Below are 27,938 nucleotides of genomic sequence, written 5' to 3'. Positions count from 1 at the left end.
CCTGGCCTGGGCCTTAACCTTGTCTGAAAACAGGGTCAGGAAAGCAGCTGGGCCAGGCAGGAGGCCAGGAGGGAGATGACAGCTCAGGCATTGGCAGAGGAAAGGTGACCGCTGAGGAGAGGGTTGGCAAAAGCCCTTGAAGAAAGGGGAGAAATGAGAAAATGAGTCGATAAGGGACATGGGGTGAAAAATATTGCTTTGGGTTGAGTGCAGTGGTAAAGTCAGCTCTGTTCCCATGCTGGAGGGTGCTTTCTGATATAGGGGTATGTGTTGGGGGGTGGGTCTTCTGCCCCACCGCTGACTGTGAGCAAAGGGCACCAATATCCAGAGGTGAGAGCCCGGCACAGCCCCCATCATCGCTCCGTTTGCCCTAAAAACATGTTCTGGCTGTCACAGGCAAACCACGGAGGCGGTGCCAGGGCCACGTTCATCCTCCAGAGGAGAATCTGGGGTAGTGGGTTAGATGGAAGTGATTGCATCTGACATCTGCCCTGCCGCAGATGCCGGCGCTGGGAGCCGGCGTGGCAGGCCCAGAGGATCACATTAATGCAATGCCATTACTGCTGCTCCTGCTCCACGCTTCCCAGGGATTAAGGAGAGCCAGGGCAAGCTGGGAGCCCACGTTGGAGCTGCAGTAACCCCTGGAAAGGCAGCAACCCCTGGTAATCCGGGGCTGCTCCGTTTCAGAGGCAGAGGAGTGTGGGAGGTGGGAGATTTTTATCCCAATTTCTGATTTTTCATTGGACCTTTTCAAGGTGGTGCCCTGGTTTTGTGCTGAGTAAACGAGCTGCTGCTCTGCCGGCAACCCCCCTAAAAGGTTTATCTCGGCAGATGCGGGCAGAGGAGAGCTGGAAAGGAGCTTTTCCCAGCTGCCATCTCTCCTGGTGGGAGCTGAGCTGCAGGGCAGTGATACATGGCATGACTGGGGGCTGGCTGGCTCCAGGTCAGCCTGGTGCTCCCAGCCACCTCCTGGGGTCCACTCAGGTGGGTTTTGGCTTGAGCCACCCAGGCTCTACCCAGGTACTGCATCACAGGCAGGTACTCCATGCTCACAAAACACATGGAGGAGGGGTCTTCACGAGCAATTTTGGCACAAAACAGGCTGGAAGTTGTTTCTGTGCTGGTAGAATCCAGTATGAGTGGACTAACAGTGCTGTGCTAAACCATGGCCCCCTGCATCCTCCCCACCTGCCTGACAGCACCACAGAGCTGGTGGGTGTGACAGCTTCGAAGCCACCTTCAAAAGGAACAGCTTCCCCTGCCGATTCCCTGAGCTGTCCTTTCGGCCTCTTCCCTCTGAAAAATGCATTACCCTGAGGTTTCTTTTCCCCCTCCTGCGCAGGCGAAGTGTATTTTTGCGTGGAGATGTCGGGTCAAGGATTCATTCTCCTCTTCACACACAGCCCTGTGCTGGGGGCATGGCAGGCTGCACTGCTGCTGGGGGAGATGGCTTTGCTGGAGAACCAGATACAGGATTCTTTCAGGACTGGCTTAAGTGGCCTGGGAGGCTGCTCCCTTGGACATCTCCCTTCCCAACTCTCCATGCTGTGGGTCCCTCCTTCCCCTCGGTTCCGCACGTCTGAGCGTTTGGCCCTTGGCTGTTGTTTTCAATATCAAAGCGAAATGCAATTTTCAGCCCCCAGCATCTGTTACATGAGGCAGATCAAGCAGGCAGATCCCTGCAGGGCTGTGAGGGGCCGCAGCCTCCTCGTCTCGCCCTTACAACGTGTGTCCTGGGGAAGATCAAATCCTATTAAGCTGCAGCTCTACTTGCAAATTATACCGTGAGAAATCCACCCCTTAGGATTTCTTATCAAACGAGATGCACGGCCCGCTCTGCACGCACTGGAAAAATCAGCAAGAGCCTGGTCCAGCCTTGAATAATTCAGTAGCTTGGGTAGGACAGGCATGACTATACTCTTCATCTTGGTGGTCTCCTCCAACCATCTTGGTTCCAACCATCATCTCTCCTTAACCGAGTCTCCTGCAACAGGTATTTGCCATGTCCCCACTGTCAAGGAGGTGGGAAATCATCAGGTGGGTTTCAGGACCACAAACAGGACACAAAAATGTTGTAACATGACCTCTTCTGCCTGGGGGTCTCCTGTTCCAGTGCAAGTCCCAACTATTTTGTGGTGAGGCACTGGCAGGGGTTGCCCAGAGCAGCTGTGGACGCCCCATTTCTGGACATGTTCAAGGCCTGGCTGGATTGGGCTCTGAGCAACCTGGTCTAGCAAGGGTTTGAGCTGAGATGTTTGATGCAGTCTTTGATGTGCTGTAGACCTCCCAACCATGGGAGGAATGAGTTGGACGCTGCAGCACTGAACCAAACTCTCTCTTTTCTGTGCAGCTGCGAGAGGATCCAGGTGACCCTGAACCTGGATGGAATAGTTCAGGTGCTGGACTGCCACCTTCACGACACATCCATTGGGATGATGACCAGAATTGCAGTCCTGAAATGGCTCTACCACTTGTACATCAAGACTCCTCGTAAGGTAGGTTGGGGACCTGACATTTTGAGCCTGCTTCTTCCCTTGGGCCTGAGCTTGTGCACTCTCAGCCTGCTCCGTGCCCTTGAATGGGCTGTAATTGTCTTGGGAGCAGTGGGAACACGTGTCCACCTGCCTTTTCGGAGAAGGCTTTGGCTGCTGGATACCCCGTAGCTTGAGGAAGAAGAGCTCTCCAGCTCAGGTGGAAAATGCTGGTGAAGCTTTCTGCAGCCTCCCCTGGGGCAGGTGGTTCTGTGGCAGGGAGTGACCAGGACTGATGCCAGCTGCCTTTCTGCTCCTAGATGTTCCGGCACACCGACAGCCTCTTCCCCATCCTGCTGCGGACCCTCTCAGATGAGTCGGATGAGGTAAGTGCTGCAGCTGCTGCAGAAGTCCTGCTGGAAGCTTACTGTCTCCACATCTAGCTGGGCTTTGGGTTTTTTGGATGAACTGAGGTATTTTGTGAGGCTTGGCCCGTGTTGGGACTGGGCCAAACTGATCCAGCTGGAAACCCTGCTGTCTTGGGGGCCCTCTGATGTACAAACCTTCTTTTCCATCTCTGAGAGTTGACCCTTCAAAGCCAACTCCTAAGAATCCTTTTTGCCTGCCTGGGAAAGCAGCTGGTGCTTCAGACCCCAGAGCTGGTGTCTTTCCCATGGGGCTGGGTCATGATCAGATCCTTGGTGAATGGGAATTCAGTTGCCTTTCACCAACCTCTGTGAAGATGCAAGGGGGACTGTGTTCAGCCAGCACTACCAGATCCAAGTCATGAGGCGATTAAGCAGCACCCACTGCTCAGAGGGCAGCAGCAGCAGCATTGCCTGGTGGGGCTGCAGTAGATGCCCCATGGCATCAGATTGGCTGGGAACCACTCAGCTTGGGAGAGCAAAGAGAATCAGGCAGCAAAGAGTGAGACCACTTGCTCTGCCATCGCTCTTCATCTCCCGTGCTGCTCCCTTCCTGAGCTGCTGCACCGTTTTCCTGTTTCCTTGTCTTTCTTCCTCACCCCTCTTCTCTGGTTCCAGTCATCTCAATTTTAGTAGTAGTGTTGTCTTCTCCCACTCTCAGTTGTTTACTGGAGCATTTTAGTGCTCAGGTTGGAGGCTGACAGCCTGGCACACAGCCTGGCCCAGGCGATCCTGGAGCTTCCACCATCAGCTGGATACCTCTTGCCCAGAATTGCAAAGGATTCTGGCTGGTTTCTCAGCCAGGACCTTCCTCATGGAATAAAAATCACACGCTCTCTGCTGTGCCTTACATGCTCAGTGCACCAAACCCCAATCCTACAATAAATCCCATGTGAGAGGAGGGAAGGGAATGAGCAAGTGAGGGAATGACTTGCAAAGGCAAGCAACTGCCTGGCCATTTTCCATCCCCTGCTGCTTACGATGCAAACCTTTCCAAAAGAGTCCCCAAGCACACATCTGCCTTTGCAATGCTCTAGAAAGCCTGCATCTTGCAGATAGTCTCTCCAGCTTGGCAGGAGATCGCAGTGAGTCATGTTGCAATTACACTGCTTATTAATATTTGAAAAAAGCAGTGAAGAAAGGACCCTGGTGATGCATTTCCTCCATGTGACATAACTGGGAATGGCTCAAAAGTAATTTTAAGCTGATTTATTTAATCCTGGCTTCTATTTATTTAAATGTTTGGAGGTGGCTCTTTTTTTTTTTTTTTTTTTTTTGAGGAAATCCATAGACGAGTCAATCCATTAAACACCACCGCTCAGCTGGCTCTCAACCAGATTTGCTGCTCTCTGCAGAGGAAATAGAAATGACTGAAGTACTAGAGGGGTTTTGAGCTGGACATTTTGGGGAATGATGAGAACACACTGAGCTATCTAACCTGCAATGTCAATGTCTATTAGGAAAGGAGATGTGGGGTGCTTGCCTAGTCAGTACAGTATTTGTGTGCGTGGTTATGTTGTCCTAGAGCAGACTGTGATCCCCAGAAGCTCCTGGCTGATGGCCTGGGAATCACCTGGTTGGCATGGGGGCCTGTATGAGGTAACCATCAGCTCTGTGATGAGGAAGCATCTCCCTCCCCTTTCCAGGCAGGGCTGTGCACGTTGTGTGATGTAACACAAGGTGTACACATCTTCAGAGGGGTTTTTTGCTGTCGTCCTCCTGCGATGCTGCTCTCCCCACGGGAACCTGCTGGGCAGCAGTGTCAGTGTCATCTTTTTTCCCAGCAAGGTTGAACGTCCTTCTGCAGTGGCTGTGGTTCCCCTTGCCCCTGTGCATGGTCTGGAGGCTACCTCTCACTCTCCTGATGTGCCCTGGATCTGTCCTGGAGCAGTTGTTTGTCACCAGCTCATCACCAAAGGACAATCTGGCTTTGGAGGCTCAGTGCTAGTCCGTGTATCAGACTGAAAGACACTGCTCAGGTCTCTTATTTTTAAGATCTGGTCTTGCTGAGCTGCTCTGAGTCTCTCTGTGCACTTGCCATAAATAATCAAGCCTAAAGCAAGGAAAGGCTCACGCTGGATGGAGCCGGATCCATGCCCTTTAAGTTCTCACGCCTGTTTTTATCGTTCAAGTAGCACAAGGTGTTGCACCTCCTCCACTGTGCTGAACAGGGGCCAGTGTCTCATGATGTATCTGCAGCCTCCTGAGTCATCTCTGCCTTCTCTTCCCCTTCCTACCCACTCCTCTTGTGCCAGTAAATAAATGGTCAAGAGACCTAGTTAAGATTCACAAAGGCAGCACAGAGAAGTTGGAGCGAAGCTGAAACCAGCAGTTCCCTTTGATGTGTAGACAAGTCGGGATCCAGGATTCCCGGCTGTTGGATGTGCTGCTGCACTGCGTCACCTCGTGCTTCCCCAGCAGGGGAAGGTTCTGTCCTGCATCTGAGATCTGCTTTTGAAGGCAGTCTATAAAAGCCCTGCTTAAAATTCGATGTGCTTAAAAACTTCGGTGCAGCTCCAAGACAGAGCAAGGTCCTGCTGGGAGTGGGTTTTCCTCCACTGGCTGCTTCATCCATCAGTGTGAGTCTTGCAGCCCTGGTTGAAGAACTGACGTTAGAAAATGTGAAAAGTCAGAAAATGTTGTTTTCTGAGCAGTGGGTTGGACCTTTCCAGCTGCAGGGTAAAGGCACTGCTGCTGATAGGCACTGCTGAAAAGAAGACATGTTTTTAGGATTATCTTCTGTGAGTTTCTGGTGCAAAGACAGCTTTGGATGTAGCCTTTCAGTTCCCTGGACCCTGAATGGACCCAGGAGCTGAGCTCAGGTGAACTGAACAGGAGGTAAAGGCATCTGAGAAAACTGTGAAGCAGTGACGCTGCTGAATTTCTTTCTTTGCTTTGTTTTCTTTTTTCCGGCTTCAAAATGAGGTTGTTTCTTTATGGGTGTTTCTTTATGTTCCTGTCTGCTTATCTGCTCTTCTCAATCTTGCTGGAGGTTGAAAGTTGTGCTGGGACTTTTGTCTGAGTCATGGCAGGAATGACGTGTGAGGTGGAGCTGGTGTCTGATGTGAAGCAGGATAGACTCTGGCTTCCTCTCAGCTTTGCCAGCGTGAGAACCTGCATTGTGCAGTGGCCAGGCAAGGCTTTGAGTGCAGAAGCAGTTCCTTCAGAAGTCTGCTCAGGAGTTGATGTCCTTCCCCAGGGAGGGCGAGCTCAGCGTGGGCTGCCACTGGCTGCAAAGGGCAGGTTTAGGTAGGTATTAGGAAGAAATTCTTCCCTGTGAGAGTGGTGAGTCACTGGCACAGGTTGCCCAGAGAAGCTGTGGCTGCCCCATCCCTGGAAGTGTTCGAGGCCAGGTTGGATGGGGCCCTGAGCACCCTGATCTAGTGGAAGGTGTCCATGCCCATGGCAGGGGAGTTAGAACCAGATGGTCTTTTAAGGTCCCTTCCTACTCAAACCATTCTCTGATTCTATGTACTGCAAAATCTGCACGACCTTCAAGCCAACTTCTCCATGACAAGCTGAAACATTCTCCCCTCCCTTGGGTTTCCAGTATTAAAGTAGGTGAGAAGAAAGCCCAGCGGTGGTGGTATTCCTATGGTCATCTCTCTCCTTTGCTGTTGACTCCTCCAGCCCTCCTGCATGTCCTGCTGCAGCACTGCAGGGTTTCAAAGCCCAGGTCTCTGCCCTGCTGGGAGCTCTGCTCTCACAGTAAATCCTGGCAAACTTCTCCCATTGTGCCCAATTCCCAGGACAATGAAGCTGAACAAAAGCTTGTGCCAAAGCCAATAGCTGTCTTAGCATGGTTTGGTTTGGAGCTTTGCTCTCTTGGGTTTAGGGCCCTTGTGCTCCAGCTCCCAGCCTTTCATCCACCAGGGCCGAAATCCTGTGACCTGGTGCAAAGCAGAGGGTGTAAGCTAAGGACTGTAAAGAGGAGAACTCTAACATATGTGTGCCTGGCTTCTGTTTGAACTTTTTTTGGTGGTAAGGCTTCTCTGGAGAGCGTCTCAAAGCTGCAAGGTACCAAAGCTGGGAGGCTACTGGTTTTCAAGAGGCAAGTTGCCCTGACAGTGAGCTTGGGAGTGAAATAATGGAGTATAGAAAGGTGTATATAATTCCAGTTGGATGGTGGAAAATGTGGTCAGCCTGGATTACCATAGGTTGAAGCAGCCTGTAGGCAGAAGTGGGTGATGGCTTTTGAGGACTCGAGACATTGCAAGGCCACTGGGTTGAACAACAGTCTGTGCATTGTGCAGTGCAGGAACAGGAAGTTTTGTGGTGGGAAGTGTGATCCATAGGGAGCTTCTTGACTCAGCATCAGTTTTGGACCGTAACTTCCTGGCTTACGTATACACATGGAGTTTATACATACACTGAACAACAACTGGAGCAAACTGGCAGCCTGGGCTCAAGGTGGTGCTTGTGGTGTTCCTGGGTGAAGTCATGGAGCAGTCTAAAACCACAGAATACCTGTCTGCCATGGAGGACAGGCAATCCCTGTCCTGGGGAGCTGTCTCAGAGAGGGTCCAGGGTGGGATGGGGGTGTAGGATGCAGGATGTCATGAGCTGGGCTCTGGGTGCCCTCCCAGGGTGTGGAGGGAGATGCTGGATGGGAGACAGGGTAGCAAATGAAAGCAAAGCCTTTACCTTCATAAGCTCTGGGACTCTGGATGTTAATTTGAAGGGTTTGCAGGCATCCAGCCTCCCACAGCATGACCTGCAGGGATACCCTGGGGCTGTTCAGCTTCTTCCAGCCCTGTCCTGCTGGCTGGACCTGCGTTGCCTCCTTCCCTGCTCTTTAATTAATGAAAGAACAGCACTTGCTGGCACTTGGATGTGGTTTAGTTGTGAGCACGGTGGTGCTGGGTTGATGGTTGGACTCGATGATCTTAGAGGTATTTTTCAACCTTAAGGTTTCTACGAAATACCTCCTTGGCATCCCGCCCTGTGACTGGCATCAGGTAGCCTGCTAAGCTCCCCATATGCCAATTAAACACATTTAAAGAGGTGCTCTGAGCTGTGACAGTGCTCAGGGTGCTGCGGGCCTGGCCCTCCCAGCCCCAGCAGCAGGGACAGCTGGGGGATTTGCAAAAGCAGGAGGGTGGACAGGGAGTTTTCAGGTTCCAGCTTGGTTTGGGTTGGTTGTGGCTGTATTACCAAGTACCCCCCCTCCACTGCCAGCTGTATTTCCTGGTGCTGTGAGCAAGTGTTGGCATGACCTGGCAGGATTTGCCCTGAGGAAGAGAGGAGAAGCCCCCAGCCCTGCTGCCTCCCCTCTGCTCCCCATCCCCTCCTGGGAATGCAAAAAAAAAAAATTAGATCTTGGCCAGATCACTGTGCTGGGGACCTGAAAAGAGGTTTGGTTACATTGCTGTGGGAAGATTAATGGTGAGTTTTCTTTTCTTTTTCTGTCTTTAAAGCTAGTGGAGGCTGGGGGGACGTAAGTTTGCTTTCCACACTGTGTGTGCCTGGGGCTCAGCCAGCTTTGCTGCTGGCCACTCCTGGCTCCAGGACTGCCTGCCCATGCTCACCTCCCTCCCCTGGCTACGGCTAAAAGGCTTGGAGGGAGAAGAAATAAAATAAATGAAGGCCTTTGGAGAAGCCTCAGTGCATACTGAAGGGCTGCATTTTGAGTGGTGGAGCAGGAGGAAGCACCCAGCAGCATCCTTGGATTTTCCTGGTTCCCACTGGGTCGCTCCTCCACCTGCCTTGCCTGTCTTGGAAATGCTGTGGGGTTTTCCAGTTTCCCTGATTCTTGGTCCCCTTTGAAGAAGTGCTTTGCAGGCCTTAAACTTCTTGTTTTCTGACTTGCTAGCCTCTTGCTTCAGCTGAATTCTCATCTTCTCCCTGGTAAGAATAACCTTATCCCTGCTGTTGTGTGCCCCATTTCATCATCTGGGGAATACCCACCCACTGGGACACACGAAGCTGCTCGTGAGCATCTCCCTGCTGCACACAGGCATTTTAATATTTTATTTTCTTTCTTTTCCCCCCAACTTTTCCACAAATACCAGCAGGGAGAACACCTTCATGAGCTTGGTCTGCATCCTTGCCCACTGTGTGTGTGCCCCAGGAGCAGCTGCCTAACCCGCCTGGTGTCCTGGTAGTCAGCGTGTGCTGTGGGATGCTGAGCCTTGCCCTGGGGGGCCTGCAGCAGATTTGGGGTCACCTCACCTCCCCCTGCCACGGGGGGCCAGCCCAGCGTTTTGACCAGGGGCAAATCCTCCCCCTCCTCCAGGAGCATCGAGGCGCCGCTTCGCACGCACGGGGAGGTGCATCCCATCCATCCCATCCCGCACACACCGTCCGGGGGCTGCTCTTCCCCCCGCGCCGGCAGGGCCGGGCTCGGCTCCGTTCAACCAGAACGAGCAGCAAATTAACCTGACCTAGATCTGGAGGAGCCGACAGTTGTGTGTGCCCTCAAAATCCGCGCTCCGGAGGCAATGCAGGGAGAAATCTTGCTTATTCCCAGGAAGGAGAAATAGCCACTTATTTATAACTGTCAGAAAACCTGCCTCTGGTTACCCGGCCACCCAGAGCTCGCTGCTCTTCCATGCTGCTCTTCATCCCCGTGCTGGGAATGGCTTGTGATGTTGGACAGGTCTCCCCATCCATCACGATGCTGCTTCCCCTGCTCCTTCCTATAACCAGCCTCACGTTCGCCCAGAGCGGGGCACACTGTCCTGTGTCTCATCACCACTGGGAAATCTTTCCCGAAATCCCCTTGGGACCAGGAAAACCCCCTTGGGGGCTGATCCTCCAGGCTGGCTGTCAGGATCACACCTTCACCTGGCAGCTGGGAATGGCCCTGACCCTCGTGCTCCAGCACTGTGGGGTCCGAAGGCCGCTGGGTTCCTGACGGATGGGACCAGCTCGCGCCTGGCGCAGCCGCTCGTTGCCATGGCAATGGCAGGATATTGCTTTCTTACAGCCTCCTGGCTCGCACAAAGCCTCCAGCTCCAGCTTTGCTCAGCACAGGGATGTGCAGTGCATACCAAGCGCTCCTGCCTTTCCTCCATCTCCAGCTGGGAACCCACTCCGGAGCATGCGGGGAAGAAGCAGCAGGAGCTGGAGATCCCTGCCTCTTTCCCACGGCTGGAAAACCCCAGGTCTTTGCAGCTGCCTGCTCTTCCAGTGCTCGTGCACCCATCCCTCCTGCTTCTTACTTCCTCCGTGGCTTTCAGTTGCAAAATTCATCCTATGCTTCTTTTTCTACCTCCTGCCTGTGACCTGTACAGCTGGCCTGAGGGGACACTCCTTAACCTCTCCAAAGCTCGAGAGGTCCAGCCATGCCCTCCAGTGGCACCAGTCACTGCTGCCCAGGCTGTCCTGGCCAGAGCATCCCAAGCCCAAGCAGCATTTCAGAGATGGGGTTTGGCACACAGCTCTGGGCGGTTGGATTAAGGATCTGACCTCAAGACATGGCTCTTAAAAACCCTGGGAAGCAGTAGGGATGATTTGTGCCTGGCCTGGGGCTGTGGTCCTGTTTCCTGATGCCACGGGAGCTGGTGGTGAAGACTAAGGTGGATGATGTGGCTGGGTGGGGATTAGGGCAGCAGTGAGTGTCTGGGTCCTGCTGTACATCAACCACAGACGGCCTTGGCTCCTGGTTTTGTTTGGCAAAATCCACCATGTGAAGGAGAGTCCCAGCTCTCACTTGCCTGCCAGCCCCAGTAGCCAAGCCCCGAGTCCCTTTGCCAGTTTTAGCCAAAATCAGTGAGACTTGGAAACCTTTAAAGATGTTTATTTGCCCAGTTGTGAGAGCCTGAGGCCCAAGTCAGTGCCTGTACAAAGGCTGCAAGTTCAGCTGAGCCACGTGATTAGCCACTAGAGAATCTGCACAGAGCTTCAGGAGACCAGGCATCATGAGCTCTGCTCGGGGGCATCCTCAGCTTGAAACAAAATGCCGCCGACATCACTTTGTGTGAGCCACTGACGCTTGAAAACCAGGCAGAGAGGGAGGACCAAGGTCTGCCAGGGAGCACAGACTGCTCACCGTGGAAGAGGATGAAGGCTGGTGATGGCAGGGACCTCCCGTGCTGGCAATGAGCTCCCAGCCTTGGCAGCATCACGGAGGTGCCGTGTTCTTCAGGGACAGCAGTAAAAGTTGTTGTCTTATTTTTTTTTCCTCCCCTGGGGAGCTGTAGGCTGAGACTTAATCATGTCTGTAGGCACAGGGTCTTCCCAAGCGTGCTGAAGCCTCATGGTGCCCATGGCAGGCTGCTTTCCCACCACAGCCTGGACACCACACTGCCTGCTCCAAAGCTGCTGGGGGCTTGAAAATCAGCCTTAATTGCAAAAAAAACCCACTCAGCTTAGGATATCTGTGCAACAGAAAAACCCAGGAGCTCCTTTTTCTGATTTTCGGGCATATTTTCTAGCATGATCAAAAAAAGAGATGTAATTGGCTTTTTGTTTTTCCGGGGGTAAGGGTTTTCTCTGTTAGCTCAGAAACTAAAACTCTCATATAACTGCATCTCCTCAGAAAGATTCATTGTGAGAACACAGGGAAAGCCTGGAATGCTGTGCTGGTGGACAAGGGGTAGTCAGGGATGTGCTCTGCCAGATGTCAGTGAGCTAGACATGGCAGTCGACCCTTTTTGGCAGCCTTTCTGCTCCACACAGCCCCACCACACTCAGAGCTTCGGGGACAGCTGATGAAACATCCAGACCCAAGGACATTTGAACGAAGGGGGACCCAAAATAGCCTGAGACATGAGAAGGGTTGAGGACGGAAAAAAAAAAAAACCCCACTCGGTAATAACTTCTCCAGAAATGCTATATTTAGACTAATTTGGTGACTTCTGGAAGGAAAGAGCTATGAAATCCGAATGGCAGCTCTGCCTCGATGTCATGAGCTGAGCCTTTCCTGGGATGCTGCCCTGCATGCAGGGGCTGGCTGGTGTATGCCCCAGAACGTCCCTGTGCTCTTGCTGGGATTGTCCCAAATATTTCGTTATGAGGGGGAATGGGGAAGCAAAACCCAGACCTCCCCGAAGTGAGACGAGAGGAAGGCAAGCCCTGCTCCTGATTGTGTAAATTTGGTTTAATTTCACATGCTCCCTTGGGGCTCACAGAGCAGAAATGGGGGGAAGGATGTTTCCCCTTTCCTCTTTCCTGCCCTATCCCCTCTGCAAGAATTTGTAATTTCCACGTGGAGCCTTACAGGTATAGCTCTCTTCTCCCTACACCTTTCTTGATGTGCTGGGACTTGGTGTTTGCTACCCATCTCACCCTCTCTGGCCCTGGATTTGTGAAGGAAAGCTCCCTGTACCGTCTGCCCTTGCATGTGCTCACTCTGCACCATCCCTCTCTCCGCAGGTTATCCTGAAGGACCTGGAGCTGCTGGCTGAGATTGCTTCTTCCCCAGCGGGACAGACAGAGGAGGGTCACGGTCCCTGGGATGGCTCCGACGCGCGACCCGGCCCAGCAGAGCTTCACGTCCCAGCCAGGGCTGGCCAGCTGAGCTCCTCTAGTGAGTGCCCCTGTGCCACAGCTCTGTGCCTCCCTGCTCCAGGGCTCTCTCGATGTTCCATGGCACCGATCAGGTTTGCTCAGGCAGAAGGGGAAGCTTCTCTTACAGTAAGAAATCAATATCTTCATCCCCCCCAGGACAGCCTGGGAACGGAGCCTGCCGTGGCGCAGACCAGGGCACTGCTTTTATTTTTATTGCTCTTCTCTCTAGTTCTTGCTTTGGGGATTTAGGGCTTGGTTTAACAGCAAGATGCTGCAGAGGCCAGTGTGGAGTGAGGTCATTATTGTCCTATTTTTTACAAGACCTTGGGTGCCAGCCTCTTCTTTCCTTGTAAAAACCCTCAGCGCCCTAGAATCAGTGTGGGATGGGATGCTGGCTGCAAACCCAGGTCTCCAAAACATCCACAGATCTGCAGAGGGATCCCTGAGGGGTCTGTTCCTGTGATGTTGCCTGTTGAAGGCTGCCCTCATTGGCTGTGAACTGCTGTGCTGCTCTGAGTGCCTGGCAGAACCTCAGGAGAGAGATGAAGAGGGGCGATCCTATTTTCTGGGGACTTGGGGCATAAAAAAAAAAAAAAACAACCTTTCATTCATTAGCCCAGCACATGGGGAAATTTTTTCCACCTTCCCTTGTCTGTGGCTCATCCTTCACAGTTCCTTGGCTGCTCCTTCCCCGCCTCTGCTGCTATTTAAGGGCCTCCCTGTTGTAGTCCCCAGGCCAGGTCGTCCCAGCCAAAAGCACGTTTCATGTGAGCTTTGGATTGCAACCCAAGCCCAGAGCCAAGCCTGCCTCTCCCTGCACAGGATGCAGCCACGGGGCCTTGCAAAATCACCACTGGAGAGGGAGGCTTCGCTTTCCCATCCCCAGGCTTTGTTTTCTCTGAAGATCCTGGATCGTTCACCCCTCCCTGGTCTTACGAATGTCTGCGCCAGCAACCGGCTCAGGTTTAGGGTTGCTCAGGGTGGGATTTTTTTTTTTTTTTTGTGGATCTACTTGTTTCCTGCTGGCAGCTTTATCTCTGCAGTGGAGAGGTGGGGGCTGCAGTGGTGGTGACCTCCCCAAGCCCTCTGCAAGTCTCATCCATCCTCCCACTGTCAGAAGTGAGACCGCCAGGGTGGAGCGGCTCCTGTGGCGCTGGCCAAGCAGCTGAGGAGCTGCAGTTCAGCTCACACTGATGGTTGTCTGAGGTTTCCTTCCTTCTGGATGATCTAAAAATAGCAGGCTGGATGGCGTGGATCCTAACGACTGCCGTGGCCCTTGTTAGCTCTCTGGAAGAGCAACTTGGCTTCGCTTATTCAAGTGTAACCTTTAAAAATAGTCTGACTCTGCCCTCCTGGAGTAGATCTGCTGCAGCCAGAGCTCCTGTTGCCCCAGCATGGGATAACTTGCCCCCATACAGGTCCTAATGGGCTCTGGCTTCCTCACCTATTTTCCTCTTCCCTGTAATGTAACAGAAAATTGTTTCTTAAGAATTTATTTCAGCCTGAGCTTTGCAGGGTCACTGGCTTTTACCCAAAGGCAGATGTTTTTGGGGAGGGGAAGAAGGAGCTGGTTTGTTGGCCTCGGACGTTTGTTATGGCCCCAGTCCCGTCTGGCTCTGACCACCCAAGGCTGAGGCTGGATGGGCTTCTGGGGAGTTCCCCCAGGGAAATTGAGGGGTCACAGCTGGACCAGGACCTTCCTGGATTACGCCTGGAAAAGCAGAGGCTCCTGGAAAATACTCCTTTTGTCAGAATGTTGTTTTGGAGCAGGAGGGTGACCGGTGGAAATCCCCGTGTCTGTGCTTGGTCCTGGGGTGGTGATGCACAGTGAGAGCAAGTGAGCTGAAACTGCCCTTCCCAGGCAAAAATCACAAGGTGAAAGAGAGGGTGTAGCCCTTCTCTGGAGGCACTGTTTCTGTACTGGGATGTATGGGAGGGTTCCCTAGGGTGCCTTGATTCAGAGAGTACTGAGGAGGAGTGCTTTTCAGGGGTGCCCAGCAACAGAACAAGGAGCAGTGGCCATAAACTAAAACACAGGAAGTTCCACCTCAACACGAGGAAGAGCTTCTTTACATTGAGGGTGGCAGAGCACTGGAACAGTCTGCCCAGGGAGGTCATGGAGTCTCTCTCTCTGGAGGCATTCAAAACCCACCTGGTTCCTGTGTCACCTGCTCCAGGTGACCCTGCCTTGGCAGGGCATTTGGACTGGATGATTCCCAGAGGTCTGTTCCAACCCTCACAATTCTATGATTCTGTGATTCTGTTTTGGCAATAGGATGGATGCTACTGCACCATCAGAGTGGGGGGCTGCAGAGCACCAGCGCTCATCCCCAGGGTTCAATCTCTCTGTTCCCTTCATCCACTTTAGACCAAGATACCACTGAAGCCAGCAGTGGGAGGAGAGCTGCTGAGCCGTCTTGGCTTCCATCCTCTCTCACCCCTGAGGCCCTTCCAAGCGTGCAGTTGGTGGCTTTGCAGGTAAACGAGCAAGGTCACCCTTTGAAATCCTAGAGCTCACAGCAGGTTTCCACGCTGCAATCTCCATCTTGGCTCTCCAGGCTTTGCCACCCAAACAGTAAGGGCAGGAGTGGAGGTGGAAGGGGCCAGTGCCCCCAAGGTCTTCCCCCCGCTTCCTCTCTCTCCCTTTCTTCCCTCAGGATGTGTTTATGCAGTTGTTTCCCTGCCATTGAGTTCGGTTTCCTTCAGATGCTGGTTGATTAGTCAGGAAAGCCGTGTCCCACTTCCGCAGCCCGTTCCCAGCTCCAGTTTTTATTTAGCCGCTTTGTTCTCCCGTTACGTAAGGTCAGCTGCCCTCGACGCCTTCTCCAAACACTGTGAGCTGGGGCCAGCCCAGCTCAGCACTGGGGGACTTCCAGCATCCCCTCCCAACCTGCTCCAGCTGCCCTGGGAGAGGGTGGCTGGGTGCTGCCCTCCAGGATTCTCTCCTTGGTCATCTTGTGCCCACTTTTTCAGGGAGAAGAGCTGCAGGGCTGTGCAGGGGTGATGGTGCAAATGATCTGATCTGGTCTGTATGATGGGAATCCAGCTAGCTACTTTGCTTTGGGAATGTTTTGCCAACCTTGTAGAAGTTGAGACATGTAGCAGATGACCCAAGAGTGATTGTCACTGAGGCCAGCTGGTCCAGGGAGGTGATTCTGCCCCTTTACTCCGTTCTGGCAAGACCCTAGCTGGAGCACTGCATCCATAGCTGTGGGGTCCTCAGCACAGCAAGGGCATGGACCTATTATGGCAAGTCCAGAGGAGGTCACGTCAGATGCTGAAGCACCTGTGCTATGGAGACAGGCTGAGTGGTTCAGTCTGGAGAAAAGAAGGTTCCAGGCAGACATTAGAGTCCTTTCCAGTTCCTGAAAGGGGCTCCAGAAGAGCTGGAGAGGGACTTTTGAAGAGGGCATGGAGTGACAGGACAAGGGGGAATGGCTTCAAACTGAAATAGAGTAGATTTGGATTAGGTATTAGAAAGAAATTCTTCATGGTGGGAGGGGTGAGGCCCTGGCACAGGTTGCCCAGAGAAGCTGTGGCTGCCCCATCCCTGGAAGTGTCCAAGGCCAGGTTGGACAGAGGTCTGAGCAACTTGATATAATGGAAGGTGTCCGTGCCCACGGCAGGGGAATTAGAACCAGATGGTTTTTTAAGGTGCCTTCCAACTCAAACCATTCCATGATATCAAAGGTGCAATCCCTCCAGCCTGGTGCACAGCTCTGCCCTGCACAGGAGAAGAGAGCTCAGTCCAAAGGGATGCCGACACCAGCTGCTGCCTTGCACAGGGTAGCTCTTGCACATGACTCTTCCTTCCCTTCTCCACAGCTTTGTAAGGAGAAGCAGTTATGGCCCTTTGTTTCCTCTCCAGCTCGGTCTGGTCTCTCCTGCCTGGCTTCCTGCCGGAGCTGGCGGGGACAGTGCCGGACCCTCTGAGCACCTCACGCTGTAGGATGTTTACCAGGAGCCTGGCTCCTTGTGTGGATGCACTAACATGCCTGATGAGGTAATTAATTGGTTTCCACCAAGAGTCCATGGAGATCCCAGGAGTCAGTGGATTAGGAGTCCCCAAGAAGTGTAGTCTGTTGAGTTCAGACTTGCTGTGTCCCCACTGGAGAGCACGCAGCGCTCCAGAGCCTGGACAGGAGTTGAGGTGTTCTCTGATAGGGCTTTCCTTTCAACATATTTCTGGGGCACTTTATTCTCAATGAGCCAAACCACTCCCTTTTTGTTGTAATATCCCTTCATTTGTGTAATCATCGATCTGCAGAGGTGGCAGTGTAGGACAGGGTCCCACCTCCAGACAGTGTGGAAAGTGTTAGGGCAGCCTCTGAAAATACCAGGTGAGTGTGTAGGGTGCAGGGGGTCTGTGAAAGATAGGAAAGAGAAGGTTGGCCCTTGTCAGATGGCTCAGATTTGCTAAACTGGTGTTTCTGATGTTAGGGCAGGATAAAAGCGAAACCCCTCCTTACTCATCCTCCCCACAAAAGGCAAGGGGGCAGCTGACATCACACCACCGACCGCTTGCTCGTGAAGGAGCCAGCTTCCAGCAGTTCTCACAGCATCAGGAGTGTGACAGCAGGGAGCAGAGGAGCCAGGTGGGCAGAGGAGAGACCTGGTGTTCCTGAGTGCTCTGAGCTCAGCGGACTGGTTCCTGATGGTTGGTGGCTCTGGCATCTCCCTACTGGCATGAAGCTGTTCAGGAGGGTTGACTGTCAAAAATGCTCTTCTGCCTCCTGGGGAGGAGGGGAATTCAAAGGAAAGGGTGATTTGTTTCTTTTCCTGGATGCCTTGGAAAACCCTGGGAGAGATCATCCAGATGTAGCCTTAAGTTGGCTGGCATGCCTCCAGGTATCCACCCCTCCTGAGATGGTCACAGCACATGGGTAGCCAGAAAGCCTGGGGATTGCAGAATAAAAGCTGGGATTAGTGATCTGTAGGTGCAGATAAAGAAGGCAATGGTGTAGGAAAGATCATTCCCAGCCAAGCCCTCCTGTGCAGTTACTTTGCTGGGCTGCCTCAGTTTTCCCAAAATGTGAGAAATTTGGAGGATGGGGTGTGGAATGAGGTGAAAACAAACTAGCAGCCCATTGCTGCATGTTCCTGCTTACAGATTATCTTCCATATGCCTCACCTTTCTGTGCAGGAGCCTCAACCTGCTCTAAGCTCACCACCAAGCTTAACCCTTCCTGGTTTGCAGCTCTGATGGGCACTTTGTTCTCCTGTACGTTGGCTGAGCTACACACCTGCTACATTTTTGCTTATCAGTTTACCTTAGCAAAGAAAAATGAGGCAGTCGTGGAGCACTAACCTTCCTGGGAAAGTCATCAGGGTTATCATTGCCTGCTGCCTTCCTCCAAGGCGGCCACAAGCACAGACCCTGGTTCAAGTGTAGGAGGATCCAGGAGGCAGAAAAGGCCTCGTTTGGCATCAAAATATGTGCCCTGAGCCATTTGGGAAACCCTCTTCTGGTGAGGTGCCGAAGCGTCGGGAATTGCAAACCCGTGGCTCTTCAGCCGGGTCAGAAGGGGAGAAGCATCCACGTGTGACCAGGCGAAAGCAGGTGGGCACAGCCTGTGGCCGTGCAATCCACAATTTTGCTGGGTTCGTTTCCTCGGCAGCATCCTGTGCTCTGGAGAGGGGAGAGCGGAGATTTTCCAGAGCCCAGCTGAGCTGCCGACACGTTCACATCTGTTTCCAGCTACGCCCTGCGCCGGCTTTTTGGGAGGAGGAGGGGAGGATTTGCCTTTTTTACGGCTCTATTTTTATCCCACTCCGCGAGAGGCTTCGCCGCTCCGTGTTTGCGAAAGCTGAAATTCAAAACATCCTGGGGAAGGGCTGCCGGGGGGGAGACGCTGCGCAGATTCCCACGTCGCTGCCCGGGGGTTTCGCCGAGCACCATCTGGCAGTGCCACCTCCCACGCCGCTGGCACTCCAGCGGGCTGGAGGCTCATGGACCAGCTCCGGCTGCCACCGGGTTTATCCCTGTTGCTCCCAGAGGAGCCAAGGGAGATCATTCTCCGGGCTGAGCTGGAAACATGATGCCTCGGGGGAAGCGCTGGGGCGGGAAGGATGCTTGGCCTCGCCAACTCTTAGCTTACCCTCCCTATATCCGAGCTGAAATTGCTTCAATTAGAGATTGCGGTAAATCATTTTAGCTAAACCACCGCAAATACCCTTGTGGATACTCTTTAACCAGCTTACCCAGCTTTAGCTCGCTTCGGAAAGGAATCAATTCTGCTCCAATCTTATTTCAATTTGGTTTCAGTGGAGTTAAGCAAGTCCACACCGGTTTTAATTAAGACTGGTTTGAAACCAATTATAGTAAATTAATAGAAGTTGTGTTTTGTGCCAGGCTGAAGTTCCACACTTCGTGGCTGAGGTAGAAAAATCCAAGTTCGTGTCAGAGTCTGCCTGTCTCACCCAGAGCAATCTGGGGACACTTTGGGCACTGCAGGTCTTGACACAGCTCAGCCCATCAAGCAGCCAGACTGCCTGAATGTTCCAGGCTGATGTACAATATATATTTATAAGGGCCTTAATATAGATCCCTAATTGCCTGTCTGGGTTGATTTATAGCGTGGCCACGCAAGCGATGGGAACGGTGTGAACCGCTGGTGAGTGCTCAGAAAGGCACGGGAGGGTTTGACGGGCATTTGCTCCGCTCGCCCCGTGGCTGGGGGAACACATTCTGCTGCTGGCTTAGGTGATCCAAGCAGCCCCCTCGTGTCCCTGGCTCTGTCCCAGGCTGTGAAGGGAATCCAGGGAAAGCCTGGCATTCTGGGCTGCAGGAGGGTGCTGTAGTTGTGGATAGGACAAAGAGTACTGGAATTAAACTGACAGAGGATTTATTTAGCTTAGATGTTAGGAAGAAATTCTTTGTTGTGAGGGTGGTGAGGCCCTGGCACAGGTTGCCCAGAGAAGCTGTGGCTGCCCCATCCCTGGAAGTGTTCAAGGCCAGGTTGGATGGGGCTCTGAGCAACCTGGTCTAGTGGAAGGTGTCCCTGGCTGTGACAGGGGGTTTGGAACTAGATGGGCATTAGGGTCCCTTCTGTGATTCAATGATAAGGCCCAGGCTGGTGTGGACTCACTGTAGCCTCATCTTGTTTCACTGCTCTGATGTTCCTCTGAGCCCAAAATTCCCATTTGTTCCAATTCTCGTGGATGTCCGGGCTGAGTTTCCTCATTCCTCTGAGCAGGGATCTTTCTTCTTCCAGCTCCCTCCTCCATGCCAGATTAAAAAAAAAAAAGGCAGCAGAGCTGTGATGTGCCACCAGCCCCGGCTATGTTAGCAGCCGATCTGGCAGGTTACGGATCTGCAAAGTCTTGCTTCGGGGAAAGGGGGAGAGGTGCAAGCTTCAATTAATTATGCCACAGTTTTCTTAACACTTCTTTCTGCTTGTTTCTCGTGTTTCATAGAAGCACTTGACAGGCTGCTCCTAGGGTTCTGTCGAGCCGGGAGCGCCGCGGTGCTGAGCTGTAACCCGCAGGGCGGCGAGCTGAGCTCAGGGCTGCACCAGGAAGGGTCACACCGCGGCAAACAAGGTGCCAGCCGCTTCTTCCTAGACATCCTGTGAACAGAGCTAACAGGAAGTTTGGAGGACTGGGAGGCTTTGGAAGAGAGAACTGCTTTGCCTGCTTGGAAGAAGTATTGCCTGTTTGAACTCCAGCTGAGATCTGGTTGAGTCTTTTGCAGCCCGGGAGCCTCCCACACGCTGGTTTCTCTGGCACGGCGTGCCGTGGTGGAAGCCTTCCTTAGGGACATGCAGGCAGAGCTGCTGGGTGCCAGGTGGGTAAGGGATGGAGAAATGATCCCTCTGGAGTTTTGTCTCGATGCTCCCAGAGGCAAAGGATGGCGAAGAAGCTTCCTGTGGTGGGCAGACTGTCACATTACGCTTTCCTCTCCTAAGAAAAACAGGGTAGACTTGTTCTCATGGTCTCTGTATCTCAGTCCCTCCTTGCTCCCAAGATCCCTGACCCACTGCCCAGCTTCCTCTAGGCTGGAAGTTCGGGAGCCAGTTGGTGGAAGAAAACAGCAGGACTGAAAGTCCTACAGGCTGGAGCTGGGATCTGATCTCCAAGGAGATTCTGACTTTTGGATGCTCAGCTGACCCATCCTCCAGGTGGAGATGCAGGAGATGCTGCACCACCTCAGATCATGGATCCGAGGGTGCTTCTGGGTGGTCAGTCTTGAACCACATTCCCAGCCACACAGCTCCTGGGCTTTGTCTTGTGCACAGCAGAAGTGCTGGACCTTTCAGGGAGGGGAAGAATTGCTGCCTTCTCCTGTCTTTTCTTTGGGATGTGTTTTTGGGTATGTAGTGTTTGGGCTGGAAGGCATGTGAGGCAGCAGCGAGGTACCAAGCTGCCTTTGCCATGTGAGGGAACACTGAACAGGAGCTGCTCCCAGTGCTTCTGCCAAAAGGGACTTGCCCTGGTAGCAGTGCCATCCATGGTGCTGTGGGGCTGAGAGAGACTGTTTTTGGGGTCCTGAGAAGGAAGAAACTGCAAGATAAGACCTTCCCCTGGACAAGCTACAGCACTGGGGCATTGCTAGCTGGTGGGAATGAAAGTGTGATGTCCTGCCTGCTGCTGGCTCTTGTGTTGCAGCACAGCCAGGTTTGGATGCCTTCGGCATTGCTAAGAAAACAGGCAAAAATACCACTTTTTAAGCTGTGAAAGCCAGTTTATATCTGCTCTTCACCTCCCTTCCCAGCAGAAAGCAAACCAGGCTCTGCTGGGAGGTTTGAGGCTGGTCTGTGGGCTGGCGCAGTGGGAAGGCAGAGCCATCCCATGTCACCTCCAGACCATGTCCCTTCTCTCTTTTGAGCAGTGCTGAGCAGCTGGAGCGAGGACATGTGGGGCAGGACACGTGGGGCACGGCTGTATTTTCGCACCGGGTTCTCCCTGCCTTTGAACAAACACACCTTTGTTTTGGAGCCCATCGGCTCAGCTGGATCCTTTTTTTTTTTTTTTTTTCCCCCCCCCCAGATCATCTTCCCCACAGCTGAGGGGAAACATGATGCAATGGCAAACACTTGTGCTCAGGGAGGTGCCAGGTTTGGGGTTTCAGATAACTAAGGGGTGGGTGAACACACAGCTCCAGTGTGGAGAGGACCCCAGATTTTGGTGAGGATGACTTCGTATTTCATTTTCCTTTTTCTTTGGCTCTGTGTGTTCTCTTAGATGCTAAATCCAAACCTGGGGAAGCTGCCCTGCCTGTATCTCAGTGTATCTTTGGGAGAGGCAGGGTGGAAAACAGCCCAGTGGCTTTTCCATCAGCTTTCCTGGGCTTTGGCAGCTTAATTGCATCTTTAATTGGCTGCTCCATGCTCTGCTGAGTGTCCATAGAAGCAGACAACATCCATAAATCAAACTGTTCAGGCTTCCATCGGTTATCTGATGAAAGTACTGGGGAGGGGAATAACCATGGGGTGCTCATGTGTGCTGACTTCCCTCCTTACTGCAGTCAGACACAGTCTTTCCAAGGGATAAATTCAGGGAGAGAGCTCCCCTCGTTGCAAAGTCGCCTTTGAAACGCTCTCTCCAAACATTTGCTTTGAGCGCCGTCCTGCTAAACAAACCACCTCCCCTGGGGTTTCACTGTGGGAAAAGCAATCTTTACCTGCCAGCTCCCTGCTCTTGTGGGTTGGAAGGGATATTTCCCTGAGCTGGGAGCTGCCCCTTTGTCTGCCCACCCTGCAAACAGTCTCAGACCGGTACAGTCCTTAAGCCTGGAGCTCTGCTGTGGTTTGAGCAGTACTTTATGCCAGCCCTGGAGCACGTTGTATGTGACACTGTTGCACCAAGTGGCTCCTGCTCAGGGAAAATCACTTTACACTGAGTGTAAAGTGGTGGCCGTGCTGTGACCCAGGGCTGAATGTGCTTGTCTGCCACTGCGTGCACGCTGGGTTTGGGGCATCTGTGGCCTGTGGGGTTGGTTTACAGGCACTTCAGCTCACCAGCAATCTGGTTGTTTTGGGATGAGTGTACGTGTCATATCCGAGGAGATGTGGTTGCCTCAATTTAGAATCTCAGGTACCCCTTTTCCTACCAGCTACTAAAGCTGAACATCTCTGGAATGAACTCCCCAAAAGCCCACTTCACCCCCAGGTGTGCTTTCCCCTGGGCTGGAGAGAGCTGCAACAGGGCTGGCTGTGCTTGGACCTGCCAGATACAGTTATACAAGGCTTGGAAATATTTTCGTGCCCCAGCCCTCCTCTGCTGAGTGCTGTGACTGTGTTTTGGGTGTCTGCTCTCCGATCCAGGCTTTGGCAGGAGGGCCCTGGCTGCTCTAATTTGTTCTCCCCTTGCCTCCCCAGGTATGAAGGGCTTGGAGTACTCACCCTCCACCCCCACCATGAACTCCTACTTCTACAAGTTCATGATCAACCTGCTCAAGCGCTTCAGCAGCGAACGGAAACTCCTGGAGACCAGAGGAGCCTTCATCATCAGGTCAGAGCACTCCACCAGCCTCACCAAAGCCCCTGAGCACCCCTGGGATGGGTGGGATGGGGATGACAGGGTCGAGCAGCCCAAGCACCACGCTCCCTTGGAGCCAGAACCGTTTCTCCAAGCCTCCCTTACTCTCCAGCAAACGGTTTTGGAGCAAATGAGATTTGCCTTTCACATGTCAAGGCACCATATTTCTCTCTCCCATCCCCGGAGGCAAAGTGGCTCCTTATTAAACAGTGTTGTCAGAGCCTGTTTCATTAAGAAACAGCTAGACCAGTCAGAGCATAAAGACAGGTTTGCACTCGGAGTGCCAAGCCAAGTGAATCCCTGCACCCGGCTCGGCGAGGTGCCCATCCAAGGCCATGTGTTTCGATGCTTGGAGATGTGGAGGCTGGAGAGCCAAGAGTTGTGGAGGCCCAAGGGTTGTGGAGGCTGGATAGCCAAATGCCCTGAAGGCTGGAATGCCAAGCAGCTGGCAGGGAGTCGTGTTTAGTGCAATGACATCTGAGGCAAGGGGTATCAGTTCCTCAGCTTGCTGGGAAATAACAGGGTTAACGGTGGAGGCAAGGTGGAGAAATCAGTAAGGAGGTTGGTGGAAGGAGCTGGCAGGACCCTAGGCTTTCCTCCCTTGCTTTCATGGATGTGGCATCAAAATGAACAGGGGGAGAGCATGAGATACAAGCCATGCTCTTGTGGGAGAAGAGAGCAGCCTCTCCAAAGGCAGAGGGGTGTGTCAGGTACTGATAAGGGAGTCTCATCACTCAGTGGAAATGGAAAAACACAGCATGCAGAGCTCCCAAAATCTGCAAAGCTGAGCCAGGTGTCAGGCTGTACTTGCTTGGGCAGCAGTTTGTGCCCAAGTCTTTGGGCAGCCTGAGAGCACACCAAGAAGTTACTGAATACATCCCAGAAGCAATATCTCACTTGTAGTGTCCCCTCTCCTCTCCCTGGTCAGCACAGCCCCTGGGATGAGCCACCCTTGGCAGGGAAGTGGCCCCATGCCATGTTAGGGGAGCAGGGTGACTACAGCAACAGTGAGCCTGGGCATTCAAAGCTCTCCCATACCACAGCCACCCTAATTTCTTCCCCCCAGCTCTGGCAGGGTGAACCCTGGCTGGCAGGCCCAGCTTTCCCAGCAGCCAGCCAGTGGTGTGGTGGGACTGGCTCGCGGCAGCTCAGCAAGCCGAGGCTTCTTACGGTGACTCATGCCCCAAAAAATCTGGTAAAGCAAAAAAAAAAAAAAACAACCCTAAAAAAATAGATGACTCTGTCCTTTGTCGAGTCATGCTGTGGCTCACATGGGATAGATGCGGGTCTGGAGCCAAAGTGGTGGTTCTGGGAAGGGTGAGCTGCGCCCTCAGGTACCAGCAATTAACTCTGAGACCTGCTGATGGCGGTTGAAGGACTGATGTAAACATCAGCATCTCTGCTGCCTCCAGAAAAAGCAAGATGAGAATAGAGGAGGAAAACTTTTACAGGACTACTCTCTGGCAAAGATCAATCCCTTGCCAGAGAGACTTGGGGAACGTGGGAGCCTCGTGGAGCTATTTTTAGGCGCTTTTCAAATTGAAGCCGTATGCGTGTTCCCACGTTACATCCCTCCCCTGTCCACAAGCCAGCTCAGCTGTTTTGCACAGTGGGGTGGGAAGCCAGCCTCATATTTGACTTGAGAGATGCTGCTGATGTTTCATCCTGGGCTGGAGGGCACGGGGATGCTTGAGAGACCGGGATAGTGTTTGCTAAAGCTCGGTCCTTCCCCAGCTCTGGCACAAGCTCTTCTCTCCCTTCATACCATTGTCTTTCCCTTCCCTTGGGGGCCACTGCTACCTCTTTCTGCTGACAGCAGACCTGGGAACAGTGAAGCAGAGAAGGAAAAAGACCTGTTAAGTTTAGGCAGTGATTTCCAGCTGAAGGATTAGTACTCACAGGAAAGAGAAACTGGGGACAGGGGGTTTATTCAAGCAGAGCGCAGCAGTTCTGCCCATCGTGTTGCCAGTGGGCAAGTTCGAAGGTCCGTGAGGTCAGGTGGGGGCTCTGTGGTTAAAGGTAGTTTATTTCTAATCCAACTCAAGTTTGTTCATGCCTGGTTGCTGACTCTGAAAGGACTTTAGTCTCTGCTGGTATGTCCTCAGGGTCTTGGAGACAGAGGTTGTGGTACATTGTGTGCTTGAGGATTGGAGTGGGGTTTGAGAGGTGATCCAAGAGATGGATTGGTCTGCTGCCTTCCCCAGTGGGATCCAGTGCAACATAACTACATCAAACCATGGTGTGATGCCTCATCTGTGCCACAGGGTTTAGGATTAGGATCCCCTCAACCCAAGGGGATCTCACGGAGGGAGAGCCTACCATCATGGTGGAGGCCACATGCTGGGCTGAGCCCCAGCAGGAGGAGGATCTTCAAAGCCATTTAGATGCCTCATGAATGCAAGGGACCCTCTTTGTGAAGGGATGTGCTAAGGGGACTCCAGAGGTAGGAATCCCCCGAGTCTCAGGCTCTCCCACCCCTCTCCCCTTGAGGGAAGAGGGAAACCTGCTCCCATGATCTCTTCCAAATGATTCTTTTTTTGGGCCTTGGCATCAGTTTTCTGCATCACAGCTGACAGGGTTCCTTTGGGGGTCTGTCTCTCTCACTGTCACTTGTGACTTTTTTTAGACTGGAAGCCAGTAAAATTATTCTGCCTTCAAAACTCAGAATTCCATGTACTGCCTTCTCTTCTCGAGCCAGGCACGTTTGCACTCAAAGGTTGCTCCCAAAGTGTTATCAGGGGCAGGAGCATCAGTGTTACCTCCCACCTTGATAAGCAGATCTGGGACCTTCCACTCTCCTCTCTAATTGCCCTGGCTGGCACGTGGCCGTCCTGGATTCAACAGAGCCCTAAAGCAAGAAGCAAACACTCCCATTCAGCTGCTGGCCTCCCGACGATGGCTTGGGGCAGCAGAAAAATGCAGAGGAGCTTCCAAGGCATCACATGGCTCCTTGGAGCAGCACAGCCATCCTCTGGGCAGGAACCCTGTGGAGGGGAAAGCTGCTTGGCTGGTCAGAAGGCAGGCAGTGGAGCAGCACCGAGCTTTTCAGCTCACACCGAGATTTAGGGGCTGGATTTAATGCCTGTTTGTGGGTACCGGCGCTATGGGATGGGGGATTAAGTGAGAGGTTAAGCCCTACCCCGTGGACATAAGTGTTGCTGCTCAGAGGATAGGGCTGGCTGGCCTTGGAAGGTGCTGTGTCTCTCCTCTTGTCCCTCCCCATGGCTGTTTGTGCAGTCCCCAAGCTGTCCCCAGGGTCAGTCTGAGCTCCAGGAGCTGGTTCAGCTCACTAAGCCGAGCCTAGCACCAAAGCAGCCGGCTGTTTGCTGCTCTTTGAGATTGAGCAGCGAAGGGATTCATGGCTGATATACTTTGCCACAGCAAATGAACCCCCCGGGGTATGGGATGTGCTTGAGTGGCTGCAGACATCCCCATGCATGTCGTGTGTGGATGCTTTGAAGTGCAGGGCTTAACTTTTAAGCCCAGTGAGGCCGTTTTCTCGCCGAGCAGTGGCACCCTGGGGCACGAGAGGATGCCTGAGTCAGCACTTTGCTCCCCAGGCAGGGGCCTGCGCGCAGGGGTTGTCTCAGCTTGTTTTATAGAGCTGTTAAACAAACCTCCACGCTGCCTGGCACCTTCTCACGGGGCGTTTTCTGAGGTTAAGCTGCTTGGAAGGGACCCTGGCGTGACTTTGCAGCCACCTCCTGTGCAATGCTTCTGGGGGTTGTCCATTCAAGTGGGGATCATCCTTGGCTTTTGAGGGGATAGTTGAACCCTGGTGGGGGTGGCCAGGAAGGCTGACTGCTTCTCCATCCGCTCTGGAAGACATAGGCTGGAGCAGATAAGGTTGTTCAGCCAATTTATGGCATTAACTGGAGAGCTGGAAAATCCCAAGTCTCATGATGGGGCCGCGGGTTTATGGTTCCAGCAGACGGGAAAAGTTCACCTGGCTGGAAATTCTGCCTGTTCCTTGAGGTCTCAAAGTCCTCCTGGGATGAGGCCAGCGGAGAGCTGGATAGCTGGGTAGCAAAGAGGACAGAGCTGAGGACAAACGCTGACAGGTCACGCTGGGTGCACAAAGGGCTGTGTGGTGATACCCTTCGGGCTGCAGTGGCTGGTCCCCTCTTTTTGGGCATGACAGGGCTTTGCTACCTCTGAGAGTCTGGGGCTGACTGTGTGACACCTGTTTTTCTCCACAAAAAGTAGGGGAAAAGATGCAAAGTGAGTTTGAACCTGCTAACCAGGATGAGGAATCAGAGAGGGGGGGAGCAGAGGGCCAGCGTGTCCTGTGGAGCACAGACATTCATCCAATGCTCTTGGCAGGCCAGCAGTGAGGTGCATGTTAAATCACTTTTTACTCGGTCTGCCTGGCATTCCCAGGGCTGTGCTCTCCATCTGGGAGAGTGGGAAGGGAAGGGGAAGCCTGCCAGCATCCCAGTGAGGAGGGCTGTGGGGAGGGAGTGGGATGGGGGTTTAGCCGCAGATTTGGATAGTAAGGGATGTATTGGGGATCCTGCACAGAGCCAGTGGGTGTCTGCTTTGGTGGTGAGGAGATACTGCAGTCCCAGGATGCCACCATACTGCAGTGAGCCAGTGTCCACCCACGCCACCCTGGCTCCCACCCCATCCCTAACCTCATCCTTTCCTCCTGCTGTGCTGTCCCCACTGCCCAGCCTCTTACTGGGGGAGGCTCAGGAGCTGGTGCTCGCCAAAACCGTCCTCTTCTCCCAGGCCTGGATGCTCTTGAGCTCCTCTGGACACACATTTTGCTAGGCCAAACATCCCAGCACCTCCTGATCAGCTGGAGGTGCCCAGTACTGGGATGCACGATCCACTCCTGCTCCTCCTTCCTTTGGGTGTGCTGATGCTGCTGTACCCCCTCCAGTTCCCACTGCCAAACCCATGCCCTGAAAATCCCTCTGCAAGTGAATCAGGGCTGGAGGGGGGACACGTGTCACCTCTTCCTCTCTCCCACCCTCTGTGCCACTGCATTGCAGAACAAAACCTGCGTTTGTTTTTGTGGGAACCGTTTGGCTTGTGCTCAGCGAAGTGCAGGAAAAAAAAAGAAGGGGGAAAAAAAACGGAGCCTCTTTGATAAACTGTGATATGA

General features: G+C 53.1%; 1 protein-coding gene across 1 annotated transcript in view; it reads left to right on the top strand.

Annotated features, from left to right (window-relative positions):
* The window catches only part of VAC14 (VAC14 component of PIKFYVE complex), a 57,551-nt gene that overhangs the window by 14,116 nt on the left and 15,497 nt on the right, over positions 1-27,938 (top strand). The window contains exons 11-14 of the mRNA XM_032701509.1: positions 2,351-2,495; positions 2,792-2,857; positions 12,215-12,368; positions 22,669-22,801. Of these exons, the coding sequence (XP_032557400.1) occupies positions 2,351-2,495; positions 2,792-2,857; positions 12,215-12,368; positions 22,669-22,801 (498 nt within the window). The remainder of the gene's footprint in view (positions 1-2,350; positions 2,496-2,791; positions 2,858-12,214; positions 12,369-22,668; positions 22,802-27,938) is intronic.

This window comes from Chiroxiphia lanceolata, chromosome 13 (genome assembly GCF_009829145.1).
Source record: "Chiroxiphia lanceolata isolate bChiLan1 chromosome 13, bChiLan1.pri, whole genome shotgun sequence".
Classification (NCBI taxonomy): Eukaryota; Metazoa; Chordata; class Aves; order Passeriformes; family Pipridae; genus Chiroxiphia; species Chiroxiphia lanceolata.
The sequence above is the reverse complement of the archived record's forward strand: the minus strand, read 5'-3'. Positions and strand labels throughout refer to the sequence as shown.